Source organism: Peromyscus maniculatus, chromosome 7 (assembly GCF_049852395.1).
Source record: "Peromyscus maniculatus bairdii isolate BWxNUB_F1_BW_parent chromosome 7, HU_Pman_BW_mat_3.1, whole genome shotgun sequence".
Lineage (NCBI taxonomy): Eukaryota > Metazoa > Chordata > Mammalia > Rodentia > Cricetidae > Peromyscus > Peromyscus maniculatus.
Genome location: NC_134858.1, coordinates 105,362,212 through 105,376,970, shown reverse-complemented (window position 1 = coordinate 105,376,970; position 14,759 = coordinate 105,362,212). Strand labels below are relative to the sequence as shown.

The 14,759-nt window shown below is 52.7% G+C and overlaps 1 protein-coding gene across 2 annotated transcripts; it reads right to left on the bottom strand.

Annotated features, from left to right (window-relative positions):
* Positions 1 to 4,331: 4,331 nt before the first annotated feature.
* Positions 4,332 to 13,242, bottom strand: C7H3orf18 (chromosome 7 C3orf18 homolog). 2 transcript variants are annotated; one of them, XM_006978370.4, is made up of 5 exons: positions 12,949 to 13,242; positions 11,086 to 11,459; positions 7,798 to 7,823; positions 7,055 to 7,202; positions 4,332 to 6,111 (listed from the first exon to the last, which is right to left on the bottom strand). In XM_006978370.4, exons 2-5 carry the CDS (start codon positions 11,317 to 11,319, stop codon positions 6,031 to 6,033), a joined length of 489 nt encoding a protein of 162 aa, XP_006978432.1. In that variant the 5' UTR covers positions 11,320 to 11,459; positions 12,949 to 13,242; the 3' UTR covers positions 4,332 to 6,030. The 2 variants fall into 2 exon arrangements, with proteins under 2 accessions (XP_006978432.1, XP_076433109.1); XM_076576994.1 differs by having other exon boundaries at positions 11,146 to 11,459; positions 12,949 to 13,196.
* Positions 13,243 to 14,759: the final 1,517 nt, after the last annotated feature.

Sequence of the window (14,759 nt, the reverse complement as noted above, 5' to 3'; positions counted from 1 at the left end):
GCCTGGGTACTCTCGCCAAATGGAATCTAGCCCAAATCTTGGCTTCTGCCAAGACTTCCGTCCCTGGGGACTGGCCTGGATTCCATCTAGGACAGGCGAGTGGGGTGGTGATGAGATGGCTGGGGTGATGTGAGGTCAGACCTAGACTCTCAGAGGGATCTCAAGCCTGCCAGAGTCACCTGATGGAGCAAGGCACCAGTGACCAGGGAGAAGGGAAGAGGCCCAGGGACGCTCCTGTCTCGCTCTAATGTGGAGGTCTGGACTGGAGACCATGTAGTAATGTGTCTGGGACCTCAGGAAACCAGCTCCCTGACACAGGGGGCCTGGTACCCATTCTCTTCAGCGGGGTGTTCCAGGAAGCAAGAGATTGTCTCGGCTCTCTCCAGGCTCACCGCCACCCACCAGGCAGACTCTCAGCCTTTTCCAAACCCTCCACAACTCTAGAACTGGCCTGTTTATGTTTCTGACCACTTTGGGAACGTGTTTGCTGCTGTCAGCTTTGAGGCCACTGTGAGGATCCATACCGCTCCTTTATAGGCCCACCAGCAAAATTACTCAGAAGGTTCACTTGTGTGGTGGAACAGGACTCCAGAGGCCGGGGAGCAGCTTAACCAGCTCTTGGACTCACTATGACTTCAGCTGCGTCCCAGCCCTCCCCCTGCCCTTCTACCCCCTACACATTCTAGAAACCTCACACTGTGGGGGCACTTGGAAGGAAGCCCTCTTGGGATTGATTCTGCGTCCAGGCTGTCCGGGGCTTTCCTCCACCTGTGAGGACTGTGCTGTGCTGGCTAGTTTACTGTCCACTGGAAACAAGCTAAAGCCATTTTGGAAGGAAGAACCTCAACTGAGAAAATGCCTGCCCTTCGCCCCCCCCCACGCACGCACGCACTCACACATACACGCGCGCGTGCGTACACACACACACACACACACACACACACACACACACACACACACCCCTGACTGGCCTGTGGTGCACTTTCTTGATTAATGATTGACGTGGGAGGACCCAGCTCACTGTGGGTGGTGTCACTCCTGGGCAGGTGGTCTTGGGCTGTACAAGAAAGAGGCTGAGCAAGCCATGAGGAGCAAGCCAGTAAGCAGCACCCCTCCACGGCCTCTGCATCAGCTCCTGCCTCCGGGTTCCGGCCCTGACTTCCCTCAATGATGGACAACAATGGGGAACTGTAAACTGAAATCAAATCCTTTCCTCGCCGAGTTGTTTATGGTCATGGTGTTTTATCATAGCGATAGAAACCCTAAGACACTAGTCCGGGCTGTGACCCCCTGACCAGAGATAGGACCCCTGACCTCGGAGAAAGGCTACCTCTCTCAGCCACCCCCTGGCTGCAGGTTCCACACCAGGTACAGAAACCCTGACCTCTGAGGGACCTCACAGTGTTCCAGCCTTCCTCCTGTCCATCATACAGGGATCTCAGGCCTGTCACTCATGTATCCGACTAAGTTCCAAGGGTGTCACCTTCCTAGATGAACTGTGAGAACTGGGACGTGTCCTGCAGACTGGGATGCTCTGAGAAGTGGGCTTTCTAACACACACTACTGTACGCTGAGTAAGGAAGGAAACCACCTTCACGTCTCAGAACCTTCGACTCCTCTACCTCTTCGGCAGTCCCTCTCTTGAATGAAGGCCCTAGCACTGGATTTTGCTCTGGGAGTCTTTTAAAAATAATAATAAAAAAGATTTATTCATAATTTGTAAAGTTATCTGTATGCATAGGTTTGTGCATATGAGTGCAGATGCCTAAGGAGGCGAGAAGAGGGGTCCTCTGGAGCTGGAGTTACAGGGGGTTATGATCCATCTGACATGGATGTTGGGAACAGAGGAGGTCTTCTGTAACAGCAGCATATGCTGTAACCACTGAGCAGTCTCCCCAGTCCTTCTAAGGATAAGGAGATTCTTATCCTTACTCTGCACACTTGCTTGTTCGCCTAGCTTTCTTGCAGACTTGAGAGGGGTAATCATGATGTCCCTAAGGAATGCTGTCCCCTACCCTGATCTGCCTCTGCAGGACCCAAGCTAAGGAGTAAGAGGCAGTGACCACTGCCAACTAGCTCTGAAGGTGAAGTGAGGCGCATGCCAAGGGCAAACCTAGTCCCAGGTGAGGTGGCACTTGTTCTAATCCTGCTTGGTCACGCCTAAGGGCCCCATGCGCTTCCCTATCCTCTTCCTCTCCCTGTGCCTGATGCTCACATATTTCCCATTCGTTTCTCAGTGTGGCCTTTCGAGAGCATTCTCTGGGAAACCACAGCTGTCCCACCTGCAGCTGTCCCCATGGCCTGAGCCCTCAGGGGCCAGGATGTCCTGGGATTTCCCTCGGACATTCTTAGACAAATCCCACCCCCTGACACACACACTGAGACCTGCCAAAGGGGCACAGCTTCACGGGATAGCATAGGGATGTCTGCCTGAGCCTTGGAACACCCCAGGCATTCTTTGGCCTCACCTTCTGCCTTTATCTGTAAATATAAAAATATGGACACACGGGATACACTTGCTCATCTTTTTTCTACTTGGCATCTTTCTCTTCCATGTAGAATGAAGTGCAGTGTGGGTTGGCTCTCTGATGGGATACTGGGCTGGAGGGAAATGTTTCTAGGAACCTACAGGAAGGTCAGAACACTGCAGGAGTTTCTGAGCTCTCCCGATGAGAGCTTTCCTTTACATTCTGAAGGCATCCCCACTGTCTGCCTGCAGCCAAGCAATGGGATTACTTTATTCACTTTGGCTCCAAGGTGACACTTCACTGTATTAAACAAGAGACAGCCTCCTTTGAAGGCGTCCATCCACATCCACCCTGACACCACCCACAGCCAGCCACCGCTGCTTCTGACCTGAAGCCCTGGTTCAGTCACAAAGAGAGATTTTATGCATCGGGGGAGAGAGAGAGAGAGAGAGACAGAGAGAGACAGAGAGACAGAGACAGACAGAGACAGATAGAGGGAGAAACAGAGACAGAGAGACAGAGGGAGAGAAAGAGACAGAGAGACAGGGAGAGAGACAGAGAGAGAGAGAGTCAAAGAAACACAAGAGTCTGATTGATTATAGGCAGGGGGAGGACCTTCCTCAGAGGGACCCAATTGCCAATTTTAGAAGCAGCAATGGTGGGCAATTCTGTCTTACTACAGTCACCACTGAGGACTTGGTTCCTCAAGGAGAATACATCCACCAGAACCTTTCACCCCAATATTTGTCAACCCTACACTCTGTGAAAGACATGGGAATTTGGTTTTCCTCTGAGAGTAGGAAGAAGATCTAGAAAACAGAACCAAGTGAGTAGAAGGGACAACTTACTGTGAGGGCACAGTCTACGAGTGGGTGGCCCGCCACTCACAGACAGCAGCCTGTGTCTGTCTCTTAGCCAGGCCCGCCCTTCAGGACAGGGGCCTGCAGCTGAAGGGCACAGGGGTTCCTCTACACCCTCGGCATCCCTGGTCCCTGGGGTCTCCCTTACTCCCCAGGACTATTTCTTCAGGATACCAAGCGGTCTGCAGCACCCATATACCTGAGCCACGGGGTTGACTAATGGTGTGGGAACACACAGCCCACTTCCTCACCCCCGCCAGTCTTCCGAGAGGAGAGTCTTCCCTAACAGCAAATCTGTCGCTGACAGGTCCAGCTGCAACTCCCATGCATGGCCCATGGGGTGCATGGTTCTCAGCCTTGCCCAAAGTCCTATCCCACAACCCACAGCCCCCACCTTCACCCCAGCCCTCCATCATCGAACTTGGAGGGTAACCCCCCCTCCATGTCTCCATCATGCTAGTCTGAACCTTAGCTCTCTCTCATGGAACCTTCAGCTCTAACACTGGGACATTCCTGGGCAAACTGGTCACGGTGTCATTCTCTAAATCTTTCTGAACCTAGCAGGTGGGTCCCTTACATAGAACCTTATTGACTCCCCATCCCGTGCCATAGACCTTGTACTTTGTGCTCCCTAGGAAACCATTTTACTTAGGTATTTCAGACACAGCTCCTGTGGATCCTGAAACACCCTATGGCACCCCACAATCTTTGGGGATCGAGCCCTCTTCCCGACCTGATCTCACAAGATTCTGTCCTCTTGGCCTCTGTCCACCCCCAGATGTTCCAGGCATTGTCACCCCATCTCCGAGTTGAAGCGCAAGGCCCCAGAGCAACCCTGAATCCCAGGCCAAAGCATTTCCATGGATAGATCAAGAAAAACAGCTGGGCTGCCTGCCATCTCATAGCTGGGATCCAAGTGACTGTCCCCAGGCCTCCCACAGATCCTCACCTCACCCATTGTGTCCCCTCCTGGGGTTTTGCACCCCAAGTGTCAAAGACTCCATTCTCTTTGTGTAAACATCTTAATTACATCTTTAATGCTCTCACACATGGTGATGCTGTGAGTTAAATTACAGCTTTGTGCATCCTAAATTACTCACAGCCCTCCAGTTGCTCAAGTGCTAACGTATTTATAGCATCTAGAGGCAGACATAAAACCAGAGCCGTCCCCATGGGATCCTCCTAGCCCCTCACCTCTTGATGTGTGGTATCTGCCCAATGGCGTATGGGCCACCCCCGCATCCCCTCTAGCCAGCAGAGGACAGCGATGGTGGTGAAGCGCCTCTGTGCATGCTCATGTGGGAGTCCCAGGGTAGAAAACTGCCCCATCTTTGGAGATCTACTCTGCCCAGATGCCCCTGGTAGGAGCCTCGCGCCTCCAAGACAGAGAGGGAGACCAAAAGCCAAGACTCTCTTCCACATTCCATGAACACCGAATGCCCCTTCTTGCATTTAGGGCAGAAGGAAAAAACTAAAACCAGACTTGGTTTCTTGGGTCTTTTCCTCAAAGGACAGTCCTTTCCAGGCAACCATAACTCTTCCTACTAGCTTCTGGCCTTAGACTGCCCGTAGACCAAAGGCCTCTCCCAGAACCCCGTATTGGAAGGGAGCTATTTCCGGAAGCAGGTCAGGCCAGCGTTTGGAGGAACCCAGCCTTGCTTCCTTCTTCCATGTAGCCCTGAGCACTGAAGGAGAGGAAGCAGCCTATGGTGATGCTCCACTGCATACCACGGGGTGGGAGTCAGCTTGCGAGGTGGAGCCGATGCAGAGAGCCTCTGTCTTACTCTTATGCTGGGACAGGTACATGTCTGTGTGCAGCCCATTCATGCACATGCATGAAGCCTTTCTCCACATCCTGAGGGAATTGCATCTTTCCATACGCAGTCTCCCATTTTCATCTCCCTCAGCTACCTTGGCTGCCAGTGATGTGTGCCTGGGAGACTTTGGGCTCACCCACTCACCATAATATCCTAACTATGCACAGCCCTGGGTTTGTGTAGCCCTTTTCCTGGCATCTACTGAGCATTTCTAGCTCTGTCCCTGGGCCTCCTTGGTTTATAAAGGGTGCTGCCCTAGCTGAATGTGGTGCCGCATGCCTTTCATTCCAGCACTCAGGAGGCGGAGGCAGGTGGATCTCTGTGAGTTGGAGGCCAGCCTGGTCTACACAACAAGTTCCAGGCCAGCCAAGACCCTGTCTCAAAAAAACAAACAAAGAACCCTTTCCAAAGGTGTTGCCCTGCCCTGTCCTTATCATCTGGGGGTTTGCCTCTCTCTACCCTAGGGGAGGCCCCAGGCAAAAAAAAAAAAATGCAATCCTAGATAGAGGGGAGTCTGCCTCTCTTCTCCCTTGCCCTTCAGGCTTGTGCCCTTCCTTCCCATCAGAGAAGCAGACCTTGATGCGAGGGGTATGGCCAGGAGACCAGAAAGTCAGCAGTGGCTCTTCGCCTTCCTGCTCGAGGGCTGCCTTCCGTGCCGGGCCATGGGTTCAGGAGAAGTCAGTGGCCAGATGGCTAGCCTGGTCAGAGGTCTCTCTTCAAGCTTGAGTCAGGGGGTGGGGCCTCACACAGCTGGTGTCTGTTGCAGCCCTTTCCTGTCCTGTGGTGGCGGTGGCTCAGGTCCTGAGATAGATCTTGACAGTCAGGAAGTGGGCAGCGGGTGCTGCTGGCACTGTGGCGGCTGTCTTTGTCAGAGGCCCAGGCCACTCACGCGTGGATGGCATTGGCCACATCAGTAAACACCAGCCTGCTAGGCCTCTGCAGTGGGCCTTGGGAAGGGAGGGTGCTCTGCAGGGAAACAGGCGGGGGGGGGGGGGGTGGCATCAGAACCGTGACCAGAGCCAGTCCCTGATCCAGTCACTTCCACCCTCACCTCCTGGTGCCTGCTCTGGCCTGGCACCAGCCATGCCTTCTGCCTAGAATGCCCTTCCACCAAGCTCGGCCGGCTGAGAAATGTGACCTGGCTCCTATGGCTCCTCTCTTTCCCAAGCCATTCCCAGCTTGCCTGTCACCTCGGCAGCACTTACTATGGGCTTAGTATTGAATTAATTAGGCATGTACTCCTTTCTGCCAGCAGGGAGATCTCACCTCTGACCCTCTTGCCCCCAGGACGGGTCAAAGACAGGCCCGGACCCTTCATGGTTCTCTGGCTCTGGGAGAGTGGTAACAGCGCTCAGGTTGCCCAGTGGCTCTGACTGGATAAGGGAATGGGTGAGGAGGAGTGTTTGGCTTGGGTCTTCACTGCCCCAGACTGTCAGGGCCGAGGATTCACCAGCCTGCTCAGAGGTGCCTCTGCTGAAGAACCTGATCCCACTCACAACTCACTCAAGTCCATCGATCCTCATGGACTAGAGAAACCTAAGAGTCCTTGGCCCTGTCAATCCTGCTTTTAGTTTTCATCTGTGTGTTTTTCTGCTTTCCCAGCTAGTACATGAGGGTTAACGGAAGAACTGGGATTTCCATAGGTAGACGAGAAAACCAGGCTTAGAGATTCCAACTGGGCCTCCCAGATCTACAGGCTGCCAGAGCCCAGCCAGGCTGGATCCCACAAAGCCTGGCTTTGTACAGTGAGTCTGTGAGAGCCACAGAACAATTCCAGCACTTTCTAAACAACTCAAAGCTGCCATCTCATCACCTGGCAAGGGCTGGCAAAATGCATGGAAAGGATGGAGGGTGGGTTGTAGGAGACAGGACAGATCCAGGCTGGGTGGGAGAACTGGCCAGTGCCCACCTTGCCCTGTGTGGCCTGCAGGGAGGCAGCAGCTTGCATGGAGGCTGCATCTCGCCCATGTTCCAGGAGTTCCTGCTCCAATTCATCTTGCTCCTCCGTGGGGTCAAAGTTGTACATAGGCATGAGCTGGTGGCGTAGCTTCTCCAGCCTGGGGGGAGGACAGAGGCTGTTTAGAGGTAGGACAGAGCCTTCCTCCTTCAGTCTTGGTGACCAAGAGAGCCACATACCAAGTTTAAGGTACCCCAAGTCTTCCCTCAGGATTCACTGATAGGCATCTTTGGACCTACAGTACCAATCTGACTCTCAGATGGGTAGCCTTAGAACGATCAACTAGCCATTCCAGGCTCTGGCTATAGGAGTCACAGATTCTCCTGGGCCAAGATTCTCCTGCAATCCCAGCCTCTATGGACTGAGGCAGAGGAAGTGAGCCAGTGGCAGCCAAGTTAAGACATCAGGGCAAGGGTGGCTGGCTGGTGATGATTCCTACCCTTTTTTTCTTTTCCCACACCCCAATGCCAGGGTTACATCTGTTTTCTCAGAATCTTCATACCTGCCTGCCTGTGTGTGAAAGTGGCCATCCCCGGTCACGAGTGGGCGGAAGAGGCCTTGATCTCCACCCCCCCCCAACACCCAGTAAGAGGAGCCTTAGTGCTGGGCCTCTTTCTCCTTTCCCACTCATATCCCCTGGATCCCAGCCCAGCCCTTCCTATGGGCTAAAGCTTCAGGAACCATCTGGGAATTACCTCTTCTTCTTCCTGATATATAAAACCTGCAAGAGAAGGAACAGCATCAGATGCTGAGAAACAGAGATCCCCACCAACCCAGCATGCCCTCATGGTGGGGGAACTGTAGAGGATGAAGAGTGGAACACTTGTGGGTCCCCATCCCATATAGATATCTTACAATGATGCTTACCATTCACCCCAGCCCTTGCCTCAATAAGGTCTTGCTAGTACCTTAGTCTTGCCTGGAATTCCCTATGTAGCCCAGGCCAGTCTTGAACTCTCTACCCTTCTATTTCAGTCTCCAAGCGCTAGAATTACAGGCCTACATAACCACATCTGGGTCCCTTGATATCTTCAGATGCCAACAGACTGGAGACTTGGAGATGGGGGCCGGCACAGGAAAACTAGTTAAGGCTGTCAGGAATTTACTGTTCCCAGCTCTCCAAATCCTGACTAACCTCCCACTCAGCATCTGGCTGGGACTCCTCAGTGCTAAAGGGGAAAGAGAAGACTTCCGCATGTCCCTTCCCCTCAATTCTCACTGAAGCCCTTACAGGCAAAGTCAACAGTAGGTCAACAACAGCCAGGCTGCAGAACAGTGGCTCTAGGCAAGGCTCTGCACATCTGAGCCCCAGGCTTATCCCTCAAAACTCTGATGCTAGAGGATCCTAAGGAAGTCCCTGGGTCCCTCCCTCCCCTGTCCAGACACAAAAGTAAAAGGTTGACAATCAGACACCATCTAGAACTCACAGGTAGGAGTGGGAAGCCTTGGTACCAAACACCAAAGAGAGAGAAGGTGGGGATATTTAGGGGACCACGTCTAGGCAGTGACTCCAAGGACTACTGCCACCATCTGCTCTTCCCCAAACCGACAGTTTTTGAATGTCAAGAATATGACAGCCAGGTGGAGACATGAATAACTGTGATCCCAGTACTTGGGAGGCAGAGGCAGGCAGATCTCTGTGAGTTCGAGGCCAGCCTGGTCTATAGAGTGTGTTCCAGGACAGCTAGTGCTACATAGTGAGACCTTGTCTCTAAAAATAAAAACAAACAAACAAACAAAACAACAAAAAGAGTATGACAGCTTCTGCTTGGGGAAAACCACATCCTCGAGTTTGTTCTGAGCCCCTGTGGCTCCCGCAATTTTTGTAGCCAACTCATAGCTTGAATCTGTTTAATTCCCAATCTGGCCAAGAGCTTTTCCCATATGATTTCAAGTGGAAAAGAAAGCTACAATGTCCCTAGCTCCCCCACCTGCCCCAGGGAGTGACTCCTTGCTGTCCTAGGGGTAGATGGAAGAGACACTCAGGTCTCTGAGTCATCCCCAGCCCCCTTCCACCCTGAGCGCCAGCCACAGTACCTCTGCTCTTGCTCCTTGGCCTCGCGGCTCTTGCTCCAAATCTCTCCCCTCCCCTGTGGTCTGTGACTCAGGATAATCTCAGGAAAAAGCCTGACAGAGACTCCATCCAGCTTGCACGTCTTTGCCCTGCGGCCCCTCCACCCCAGCTCAGGACACACTCCCACTTCCTTTCCAAGCCTCCCTGCCTTTCACTGTCCAGCCTCACGTCTCCCAGGGAGCCTTCCTGCTCCGCTCCTACCTGTACCAAGCTCTTTTCACACTCCTGTGTGAGGCATGAGGCTGGCATCAACTCCTCCATGTGCCCCTGGCATGGCTCAAGGCTGCCACAAAGGGGACGGAAGAGGCATTCGGGACACTTCTAGAAGTCTTCCCCTGTGTGCCTTGGAGCTCCTTCCTGCCCTCCCCTAGCTCTGCCCTACCACCTTCTGCCCCTCTACTTCCGGGGGGGAAGGACGTCCACTCTGGCCGAATGTCCCTTAGGGACAAAGAGCAAGGCAGCCCTATCAAATTCCTTGTCAAAATCTTTTGCTTAGAATTGAGACAGACTTTAAGCCGTTGGTCCCTGAGGCTAAGGTGTCTCCGGCTGTTTTAGCCATCTCACAGGTGCTGAGGGGAAGCACCACCATTCTCCCTCATTCCTGTCCCAGGAGAGCTCTCCTTCCTGGCCTCCCTCTGTGTGTGATGCATCCTGGCCCTACCGGCCAACCAGCAGTTGTTCCCTGGCATCCATCCGGAGCCTGCAGGGCCCATATGGCAGCCCTAGTTTAACACTAGCTCTAGCCAGGCCTTGGATGACTATCCCTGCCTTTTGTGTGTGTGAGCGTGTGTGCGTGTGTGCGTGTGTGCGTGTGTGTGTGTGTGTGTGTGTGTGTGTGTGTGCGTGCGTGTGTGTGTGTGTGTGTGTGTGCATGTGTGCGTGTGTGCGTGTGCATGTGTGTGTGTGTGTGTGTTTTGTTTGGTTTTAGTCCAATGCTGACGACTGAAGCTAGGACTTTGCACCTGCTGTTCATGCCCTTGACTACTGATCTACATCCCTGGTGGCCCTGTCCAGCTTTTTGTCAGATCCACATGCTCCTGAGCTTAAGGCTGGCCACCCACTGATTGTAAAGGGCAATGGGCACAATGCCATCATTACTCGGCCTTCTAGGGGACTCCAGGTGCATCCCACTTTCCTTAGTCTTAGGTTGCGCAATCCCTAGTGGCTCTTTGGTGACATTCTTTGTGTCTGTCACTGTAGAAGGATACTCACAGTGTTCTTCTACATCACCTCTGTTCTGATGGCTGCCTGCCCCTTCTTGTGACAATGAGGTCAGGCTCCTATCTAGAGTCAGAGCTCTGATGTTTCCTCCCAGCTGTCTCTGACCACACAGCCCACATAAAACCCTCTGCCTATTAACCTATTCGTCATAAGAGACACAGTCAGGACCTTGTCTCTTCCGGCACTGTTGTGTCCCAAGGGTAAAGGAGAATACTTAGTAAATAATTACCAAAAAAAAAATACATAAATGAACTGCTAGCAGCCTGCCATGGCTAAAGCATCCCACCAGACTCTGTAGCCCATAAAATAGCCCAACCACCTTCTGGCCTCTACTGCTATTGGAACTCCCACGTCCCTTTGCTTCACTGCCCTGCATGGGGCTCACAGAACCTCCTATCTGCCTCAAAACTCTGCCTGTCAAGACCCTGTGTCTTGACCCCTTCCCAATCTCAATCTTATATACCCCAGCTCAAAACACCATGTATTATTCAGACGCGTTCCTGGCTCCTCCAATTAGAATTGCTTATCTGGGCCCCAGTAAATAAATCTTGGGGGTAGGTGGGAGGGAATTGCATTCTCATTAACGGACAATTGTCTTCTAATTAGGTTGTCTATAAGTCTAAACACTAATCACCCTCCCCGCAAAGGACAGTGTTCTGGGCCTTCTCCAGCTTGCCCCGGCTCTCACCATGGCCACAGCCAGGCCAATCACTGTGATGATCCCAAAAGACAGAAGCATGGTACCCACACCAGCTGCACCACCTGCCATATCAGGGATTCTGGTGCCATTGAAGCTTGTGGTTTCTGGGCTGAGGGTGGTGGTCTCCGTGGTAGACCCTTCAGTGGCAGGTTCCAAGTCAGGCTCAGTGGTGGGTGGGTGGCTGCTGAACCAGCTCTGAGTAGCTGGGACCCTGGGATTCATGTTGATGCTAGGAAACTGCCAGCGCTCAGTCAACCTGCCCACTGACTTCTGACGTGAGGAGAGTCCAAGGCTGTAGCCCCCACTGTGATGACCACTGGCACAGCCAAATCCTTAACAGGAGACCCCTGTCTCCCTGGGTTCTAGAAAGGCAAGAATAAAAGCAAGAGTTACAGCTAGGGGCATAGCCAGGGATAAATCCCTCTAGAATCTGAAGGCACCGAGGAAGGAAAGATTTCAAGATGGAGCGAAGTCAAGTTCAGGAAGTATTAGGACGCAGGCTTTGCCTATGCTTCCCATATGGATACAGGGGCGTGAAAACATGGTTATATCGATCATACGTGGAAGATGGGAGAAGATGCAGAGAGGCCTGAAGGGAAAAGTCTACCCTTGCATACATATCTCTGTATTCTCGATTTCTCCCATTCCTACCTCCTCATTTCTTACACCCCACACGTCTCTCATCCTGCGTGGGAAAACAAAAGCCTGCAGCCTTTTCCCTCCTTGATGGGAAACGCCTGCCTAAGATTCAGACAAATCTGATTTTTGAATCCTGAACATGCTGGATAACCTCCCGCAAGTCACCACTTTTCTCCACTAGTTTTTTTCCAAAGTGGAAAATGGTAAGAGCAACCCCATGGTGGTGTAGGGTTAGCGGCACATTAGAATGAACAAGTCCCTCGGGGTTGGGGGGAATTTAGCTGAGCACAGGGCCTGTCCCCAGGAGGCGCCGAGTCAATGTTCCAAATCCCCATTACTACACCACCAAGTCAGGAGGAGGGCGGCACAGGAGTCACTGGACCTGTGTGTCCCAGGCTGTGGTTGGGGCTAGGGTAGGGCTGGTGGGGAGATACTGAGAGGCAGGAAGGATGGAATGAGCTAGGTCCTCTGGCAGGGTAGTCGGCAGGGGTGGTCATATACCACCTCTTTTCACTCCTAGAAGTAAGCCAAGGAGTTACATCTGCAAAGGCAGCAATGAAATGCCCACTTTGAAACGCCTTCTCCTGTTTCCCTCCTGTTTTGGAAGCAGAGGGTGGAGAGCACTCAGCCCCGTGGGTCTTAGGTAAAGCAGAGTGGGAAGCAGTCCTAGCAGTGGTGCAGAGAGGCGGACCTAGAAAAAAGGATCCTTGGCTTATGGCTACATACATGTTTCTCTGTGTGGCTCATAGGTGTGCACAGGATCTTGCAGGTGCAAGATTATGCGGGAGAGGTGTGCACATCACGGTCCCTTAGGAAGGAGCAAAACTGGCAAAGGGTCATGCATGGAGTAGACTTATTTCTTTCTGTCCTCTCCAGCTTAGCTCAGCACGAAGTCTCAGGTTCACTTCTGGGCTCTGCCACTGATCCCAGCCATGACCTTGGACCAGACCCTTAACTTAGCTCCGAGTCTCTGTTTATTATGAGCCAAAGGGAGAGAAGGCATCCTGCTGACTATTTTCTTGGCCTGCCTCGGGGTCCAAAGGGGAAGGGAAGAACACCGGGGTGAAAGTGGTGGGCACCGCGACCTCCTAGAAGCTGCATGCCATTCTCCATCAGGTCTCTCAGTCCTCCCTGCCTTAGTCCCCACGCCCGCCTCCACGACCCTGTTATTCTTCCATTCTTGCTCAGAAGCAGCCGATCTCAGGCACTTACTTAATCCTCTCCGGAGCGCGGAGCTCAGTCTGAGAAGCTAAGGGTGGTAGCGACGGGCGGGCGGGAGGCGTGGGCGGGGGGAACACTCAGGCCCGGGCGTTGGGGGCGACAGGTCCGACCCAAGGTCCGCCTTCCCTGAACGCAGGGATCAGCTAGTATTAGCCTGCACCGGCTGACAGCCTGAGCTGGGGTGGGCTGGGCCGGGACCATGGAGGGGGTGGGGCTGGGATGAGCAGCCTCGGGGGATCCCCAGGAGCCGGAGTGCCTTGCCTCCCGGCCCCCTCCGTGCCTACGAGCCCTGATTGGGTGCCAGGCCGAAAATTCGACCAGCATTGGCCTACTCGCCTGTCGCTCGGATATAGCTCCGCCCCCAACGAGAACTGGGAGCTGAAACCCTTGTGAACTGCCAGAAGAGATTCTCAGAGACTACCTCTGACCCTGGTGGCCTGCCGGAAGTTGGGCAGCGGACCGTAGGTGGCCAGATCCTTTCTGGGCCAGAATTCGGGTCCTGGCCAGCTCCGCCCGCACTGGGACAGACTTGTAAGCCGAAAATGCATAGGTGCAGAGGTTTGGCAGAGCTCTAGGGGAGTCTTTGAAGCCCAATTGAACGCTGGCTCAGTCTTCTACTGAGTTTATGTCCTTGAACAGCAAACTGCTTCTCTTCCTTTGTCTCTGCTTCTCGTTTAGATAGCAACCCTGATGAAAGGGCTTTTTTTTTTTTTTTTTTTTTTTTTTGCTAAATTTTTGGTAAATGATTCCAACTATGGGGCTACAAATGAAGAATCTTCCGTCCAGAGATATTGACAGCAGAATGGAATTATCTGAGTGACATTATAATGATGTGCCCTGACCCAAGCAAGCCTACCTATACCCCTCATAATAGCTTCCATCCACAGCAAAATTCATGTCAGGACAGAGGCACTAATTCCCTCTACTCCAGACTTATATCCCCAGCCCTTTAAAACTACCCCCACCCCATCCCATCCCGTCCCATAGACAAAGTATCACACTATGTCCAGGATGGCCTGATACTATGTAGCCCAAGCTGCCCTTGAACCACGGCAATCCTCCACTTCTTGGGTGCTGGGATTTTGAATTTTAATGGATTTTTATGTGTAAGGGTGTTTTGTCTGCATGTATATCTATGCATCATGTGTGTTCCTGGTGCCTGAGGAAGCTAGAAGAGGGCATTGAATCCTCTGGTACTGGAGTTGTAGACTGCTGTTAGCCTCTGTGTGGGTGCTGAGAATTGAGCCTAGGTCCTTTGGAAAAGCAGCTGGTGCTCTTAACCACTGAGCCATTTCCCTGGACTCCCATGTACTGGGATTTATAGGTGTGCACCAGGACACCCGGTCCGGCCCCCACATCATGACTTATTATTAGTTATGAATGCTTGGCCTTAGTTTAGGCTTGTTCCACTTGCTCTTAAAACTTAATATTAACCCGTTTCTCTTCATCTACGTTTTGCCTGGGACTTTTACCTTTCTTTCCTTCTGTATGTCCTACTCTGTGTCTGTCTGTCTGGCAGCTGCCTGCCTGGCTGACCCCAGCGCCTCCCTCTCTTTCTCCCTTATTCTCTCTCGAGCCTAGATTCCTTCTTCTACTTACTCTCTCTGCCTGCCAGCCCTGCCTATCCCTCTACTGCCTAGCTATTGGCCATTCAGCTTTTTTTTTTTTTTTCTTTGAGACAGGGTCTCTCTCTGTAGCTTTGGAGCCTGTCCTGGAGCTCGCTCTGTAGACCAGGCTGCCCTCAAACTCACAGAGATCTGCCTGGCTCTGCCTCTCGAGTGCTGGGATTAAAGGCGTATGCC

Bases quoted from the DNA above. Each gene is read 5' to 3' on its own strand.
- C7H3orf18 (XM_006978370.4), bottom strand. From the start codon at position 11,319: ATGAATCCCAGGGTCCCAGCTACTCAGAGCTGGTTCAGCAGCCACCCA. The intron at 7,824-11,085 runs GTGAGAGCCGGG...CTTCTCTTGCAG, and splicing joins TTGGCCTGGCTGTGGCCATG to GTTTTATATATCAGGAAGAA. The intron at 6,112-7,054 runs GTGGGCACTGGC...GTTTCCCTGCAG, and splicing joins TGCAGGCCACACAGGGCAAG to AGCACCCTCCCTTCCCAAGG.